At 39.4% G+C, this 6,833-nt stretch overlaps 1 protein-coding gene across 1 annotated transcript; it reads right to left on the bottom strand.

Moving 5' to 3' along the window:
• Positions 1-2,013: 2,013 nt before the first annotated feature.
• On the bottom strand, positions 2,014-6,552 carry LOC128779315 (olfactory receptor 7A10). Its single transcript, XM_053912025.2, has 3 exons — positions 6,323-6,552; positions 6,067-6,138; positions 2,014-3,669 (listed from the first exon to the last, which is right to left on the bottom strand). The coding sequence occupies exon 3, from the start codon at positions 3,654-3,656 to the stop codon at positions 2,703-2,705; it is 954 nt and encodes a 317-aa protein (XP_053768000.1). The 5' UTR covers positions 3,657-3,669; positions 6,067-6,138; positions 6,323-6,552; the 3' UTR covers positions 2,014-2,702.
• Between the last annotated feature and the right edge of the window lie 281 nt (positions 6,553-6,833).

Here is a 6,833-nt window from a genome sequence, read left to right as displayed (position 1 = left end):
GTGAGATCATATGGTATTTGTCTTTCACAACCTGGCTTATTTCGCTTAGCATAATGTTCTCCAGTGCCATCCAGGGCTACATTTGCCATCACAAAGGGTAGGAGCTCCTTCTTCCTTTCTGCTGCATAGAGTTCCATTGTGTAAATGTACCATAGTTTTTTGATCCATTCATTTACTGATGGGCACCTAGGTTGCTTCCAGCACTTAGCTATTGTAAATTGTGCTGCTATGAACATTGGGGTGTATAGGGTCTTTTGGATTGGTGTTTCAGGGTTCTTAGGATATAATCTTAGCAGTGGAATTGATGGGTCAAAAGGCAATTCCATTTTTAGTTTTCTGAGGAAATTCCATACTCTTTTCTGTAGTGGTTACACCAGTCTGCATTCCCACCAACAGTGCTCTAGGGTTTCCTTTTCTCCACAACCTCTCCAACATTTGTTGATTGTTACTTCTTGATTTGTTTATGATGGCCATTCTGACCAGTGTAAGGTGGTATCTCATTGTGGTTTTAATTTGCATCTTTCTGATGGCTAGTGATACTGAGCATCTTTTCATGTCTCTGGACCTTCTGTATGTCCTCCTTGGAGAAGTATCTGTTCAAGTCTTTTGCCCATTGTTTAATTGTGTTGCTTGTCTTCTTAGAATGGAGTCATGTGAGTTCTTTATATATTTTTTAGATTAAACATTTGTCTGAGGTATCATTGGCAAATATGTTTTCCCGTACAGTTGGTTGTCTTTTTATTTTAATACTGTTTTCTTTAGCCATGCACAAGCTTTTTATTTTGATGAGGTCCCATTTGTTTATTCTTTCCTTTATGTCCCTTTCTCTAGGGGACATATTGGTGAAAATATTGCTATGTGGAGTATCTGAGATTTTCCTGCCTATGTTTTCCTCAAGGACTTTTATGGTGTCACAACTTATATTTAAGTCTTTTATCCATCTTGAATTTATTTTTGTGTATGGTGTAAGTTGGTGATCAAGTTTCATTTTTTGGCATGTAGCTGTCCAGATCTCCCAACACAATTTGTGGAAGAGGCTATTTTTACTCCATTTTATGCTTCTTGCCCCTTTGTCAAATATTAATTGACCATAGAGAATTGGGTTCGTTTCTGGGCTCTCTGTTCTGTTCCATTAGTCTATGTGTCTGTTCTTATGTCAGTATCAGGCTGTATTGATTACAGTGGGCTTGTAATACAGTTTCATATCAGGTATTGTGATCCCTCTTGCTTTATTGTTCTTTCTCAAAATTACTGCAGCTATTTGGGGTCATTTATTGTTCCATATAAGTTTTTGAAATGTTTGTTCTATATTTGTGAAATATGTCATTGGTATTTTAATAGGGATTGCATTGAACCTATAAATTGCTTTGGGTATTATGGACATTTTGATGATGTTAATTATTCTGATCCATGAACATGGTACATGCTTCCATTTGTTTGTGTCTTCCTTAATTTCTTCCTCAATGTTGTGTAGTTTTCTGAGTATAGGTCTTTTACCTCCTTGGTTAGGTTTATCTTAGGTACTTTATTTTTCTTGGGGCTATAGCAAATGAGATTTTTTTCTGATATTTCATTTTTTGCTGTACAAAAATGCCTTTGATTTCTGAATATTGACCTTGTGTCCTGCTGTTTTGCCAAATTTGCTTATGAGGTCGAGCAGTTTTTTGGTGGAGTCTATAGGGTGTTCTATATACACCATCATGTCATCTGCAAACAGTGACAGTTTTGATTCCTCTTTTCTAATTTGGATGCCTTTTATTTCTTTTCTCATCTGATCACTGTGGCTAGGACTGCCAGTACTATGTTGAATAGAAGTGGTGAAATTGGACAACCTTGTCTTTTTCCTGATCTTTTTTGTAATCACAGTGCCAGATGCATGACACAGCTGCTGCATAAGCAGTCGTGTTGCCCCCAACCATAGAGTACCCTTTTCATTTTTAATTTTATTTATTTCATTTTGAAATTTGAAAGATATGCATTTTTATTTTTAATTAGAAGCAATTTCAATAAGATCAAAGCACATAAGTTAGACAATGGATATATCCAGGGATTAAAATTAATTTGGAATTACACACAAGAACATACATAAAATTTTTGTAAATTTTATACAAGAATTAACATGTTATTAAATTCTTTTTTAGAAAACCCTTTACTACTCTATCTACAAAACAAGAAGAAATTACTTACAATGATATATAGGGTCTGGCACTAATAAAGCTCCTTTTTTTACAAAGTCATAAGCATGTAATTCTGTAACATAACAGTATCACAGTCAAACACAACATATGACATTTTAGGTGAGATGTTGAAATTGCAGTCAATTTCATGTGAGGCATTCACATACCCTACTAACCACACTCAAGCAAGCCTTACGTGTGCCAGCCCTGTATGTCATTTGAGAAGAAATTATTCTAAAGACATCAGTGTTGCCAAAGAATTAAAGAAACACTTTCAAATATATCTAATGAAGGTGGGAAAAAACCTTTTGATTTTAGGAAAAAGGAGAAAGGGAAAATCTGTGTATATAATAGATAAAGTACAAAGTTTAATAAAATGGTGACTTCAACTGTATAAAGAAGTTGAAACAAAAAAAACAAATTCCAGGACAGAAATGAAACGAGGAAGTTCAAAACCCCAAATCTGATTAAATTATCACAATTTCTGGTTTTGAATCTTAGGGCAAAGAAGGCAAATATAATTTTTCAGCACCAAGTGATTGTCCCTTGTGTACCTGCCACCACAAAGAATCTTTTGAGAGCTCTTTTTATATCCTTGTTCCTAAGACTGTAGATGAAGGGGTTCAGCATTGGTGTGACCACGGTGTACAATACTGAGGCGATTGCACTTGACTGTGAGCTGTTGGTAACAGCAGAGCTGAGATACACTGCTAGGCTCGTACAGTAAAATAAGAGGACAACTGAGAGGTGAGATGCACAGGTGGAAAATGCTTTATACTTGCCCTGAGCTGATGGGATTGCCCATATGGAGGACAGTATCTTAGAGTAAGAGTAAAGGATCCCAGCCAGGGGACCACTACCTAGTAACACAGTTATAAAATAAATCACAATGTTATTAAGAAAGGTGTCAGAACAGGCAAGTTGGGTAATCTGGTTGAGTTCACAGAAAAAGTGGGGGATTTCCAAGTCTGGGCAGAAGGATAGCTTCAACACCATCAAGCACTGTAACAGGGAATTCAGGACACTTATGATCCAGGACACCAGAAGCATCAGTCCACAGAGCCGGGGGTTCACGATGACCATGTAGTGCAGGGGGTGACAGATGGCCACATATCGGTCATAGGCCATCACAGTCAGGAGGATATCATCCAACACTGCAAAGAGTAAGGAAAAACACATCTGAGTGATGCAGCCTGCGTAAGTGATGGCTTTACTCTGTGTCTGGATGTTCACCAGCATCTTTGGGATGGTGGTGGAGGTGAAACAGATGTCTACCATGGACAGATTAGAGAGGAAGAAGTACATGGGCGTGTGGAGGTGGGTGTCTAAGCTGACAGCCAGGATGATGAGCAGGTTTCCCAACACAGTGATCAGGTACATAGAGAGGAAGAGCCCAAATAGGAGAGGCTGCAGTTCTGGTTCCTCTGACAGTCCCAGGAGAAGAAATTCTGACACTCTTGTGATGTTCCCTGAATCCATGAGGTGGAGGTGACTTTGAAGAAAGAGAAAAAGAACAGGGGTAATTATCATACAAACCAGTATTACTCATATAGCTGTAATGCTACAGTTTATTCATTGTAGTTAAGATACCAATTTCAGTATTTGGGGATGGATTTGTTCCCCTCTAGGAGTTTTCTGTGTTAATCAGAGCACAAATTTTTGTCCCAATCTGTTCTTTTTTCCCCCTAAGGTGTTAACCTAACCACAGTATTAAGGATGAATTATTCAAGTTTTTCAGGAATACAAACTGAGTGCCTACTGTGTTTTCAGCACTGCCTAAGCTGTGAGGAGATGGTGCTGAAGAGCACAAGTCCCTACAAGCCAATATTGAGGAAAGAATGTAGAAGCAAAAAATAGAAATAAATATAACATTACACATGGTGACAATTCCTATGAAGAAAACAAAAGCAGGTCTAAAAGGGAAAGTGTCTAGGACATTCTATTTCTCATGGGTTTTTAGGCAAGACCTGCCAACAAGTAACGTTTCAGCTCTCAACTCAAGAGAGAAAGGGAGGGAGATCAAGGTTGTATGAGCAAGTGTGTACCTGGCAGTGGGTATGAGTGGTACCAAGGCCTTAGGGAGGAGCTGAAAGGGTTTAGCAATTTGCTCAAAAGTAATATCAGAGTATATGAAGGGCCTTGGTTATGATTTTTTCTGGTTTCTTCCAGTCAGGGGGTCTCAACCCAAAGTTATTTTACACCTAGCAATGTCTAAAGGGATACCACTAAACACCTACAATTCATGCTCTCACAAATAAATACCCCTCTATTTATTATCCATCCCCAAATGTAAATTGTAAAAGGTAACAAAATCTAGTTTAGACCAGCACTTCCTCAGTTTCAAATGCATATAGTGTACCCAGGATTCGAGTTCAAATGCAGAATCTGACTCAGCAGATTCTTCAGGCTCAGAGAAGCTGTGTATCTGACAAGCTCCCAGGTAGTGTTGACACTGCAGGTCCTGGTCTGGGGACCACTCTCTGAGAAGAAAGGCTGTCGTTCTGTTAGACTCAATTACAGGTTGTCTCAGTTCCTGTGATCCAGATATTGTCTTTGCATAGAGTTTTGGAGGAAGATTGTATTCACTCATTCCAGAGGCTATGATTAAATCTCTGTATCCTTTGTATAAGGGCCCTTGAGTGACACAGAATCATAGTATTCTGAAAAACAATTTGTAGCAGGCAGAATTCTGACCTCTGTAAGGTGTCCACATCCTAGTCCCCAGTACATTTGAATATGTTTTTTATATCAACTGGAGGATGAGGGTAACAGAAGGAACAGGGCTGCTAATCAGCTGACTTTAAGGTAGAAGCTGAGCAGGATCATCCAGGGGAACAATGTCAGCACACTGCTCCCCTAGATGCAGAGAGGGAGACCAGGAGAAAATGCAACACTGCTGTATTTGATGAAGGAGGGAGGGCCCTGAGCCAAGGAATGCACGTGGTCAGAACACAAACTGCAATTAAGGAGAAAACAGGTTCTCCCCCGAGCCTCTAGGAGGAACCCAGCCTTGAAGACACCTTGAGATTAACCAGTAAGACTCTTGTCAGGCTCTGACACCTAGACCTGTACTCCCATATCTGTGCTCACTGTGAACGACTGGTGTGTGAGCACTTCCCAGCAGTCTTGGCGGTCTAATAGAGTCAGTCATCCAGTGACATGAGATGGAGGGACTGAGCTTAAGTGTCTGCATTCATTAGCTTCCTTGGGTAGGCATTTTACTTTGAAAATCCACAGGGAATGGAACAGAAATTTTAAAATATTTGGAGATTTCCACCCCGTTAGCTGGGACAGTGAAGTCATCATGGCATAAATATAAATGTGAACTAGGATGTCTTGGTGTTGTTAAGATTTAAGGTACAATGTGTGACCTTAATGTTTTCATTCCTGAATTTTCAAAACTATTGTTTCTCAGCACACTACACTCTTTGGCTAGAAGTGGGTGAGTCCTCAATTTATATTCCCAACAGCATGACAGAATGTTTCATTCAATGCATAGAAAAATGTGCACTGTATGGAAAGGCTGAGCGTGGGAAAGGAATTTCTACTAACTGTTTGAATATAGAAATAATAGGACACAAAATCCCAAAATATATGAGCCTCATCAGTAATGAAGCAAAACTACTTAGTATTCCATCTTAGACTTATAAAATATTTTCTCATGTGAATATGCAGCATGAGAGAAGATACTGCAATGTCTGCCTCGCTGTTATTGCAAGGTGTTGTCTACTTATACTGGTTGGATCTTTCAATGAATACACAACATGCTGAAATACACCTCATCTTAGAAATTTAGTTTAAACACTCACTGCACTGCATTGCTTTCCACATCTAATGCTCCATTTCATCTCTGAAAACAACAAAATTCCTCAGAAGCATTTTCATTTACCTGTAGTCATTTCATGCATCTCACTCATTGTACAGCACCATCTGACTGGACTCCCAGTCCCATTTCTTGGCCCTGGAGTGCAAATTCAAACAGACACATCCTTGTTAACATATTAAGTAAATTAAGTATAAATTAGTTACTTAACCAAGAACACAAACAGAGATATCTGGTCTCAGGACTGGGATGATTAGGGTCCTAGTGACTCAGTAAAAGTTCTCAGGTTCCAGCCTCTCTGACCCTTTCTTAATGTACCTACCAGGCTCTCAGACTTCCCTGGATGGGTTTTCTGAAAGGAAGGTTTCTGTGTGTAAGTGAGAATTGCTCCCTGTAGGGTTGATGATGGAGACTGAAGCTCTCTCCCACACAAGACAGAAGGAAGGAGTGAAGCATCAGTTCCTGAGCAAGACTTAGGAATCACCAGGAACAACCATGTCCTGTCCACCATCATTGTATACCCAGTGCAGTACACCCAGGTACTGCATGGGGAGATATTCACAACTCTCTGTGTATTGGCTCATCAGACACGTTCCCCTCTTGTTATTCCTACATCTAAGTACATGATTTCCCCCTGGGCCCCTGTAATTAACAGGAAGAAAATTTTTCCTAATGATTCTCAGATCTCAAAAGACCATCTTAGAAGTCAGGTGAATTTAGATTTTATGACTCCTTGTCTTGGATATCATCTGCTTCCCAGAGGTCTCACCTCCTAGTACCTTTTTCCAGCACTGAGTTAACTTTTTCTCCAAAGTCTGAGACTATGAAACCCA

Source organism: Desmodus rotundus, chromosome 9 (genome assembly GCF_022682495.2).
Source record: "Desmodus rotundus isolate HL8 chromosome 9, HLdesRot8A.1, whole genome shotgun sequence".
In the NCBI taxonomy this organism is placed as follows: Eukaryota; Metazoa; Chordata; class Mammalia; order Chiroptera; family Phyllostomidae; genus Desmodus; species Desmodus rotundus.
This window is presented reverse-complemented; position numbering and strand designations above follow the sequence as displayed.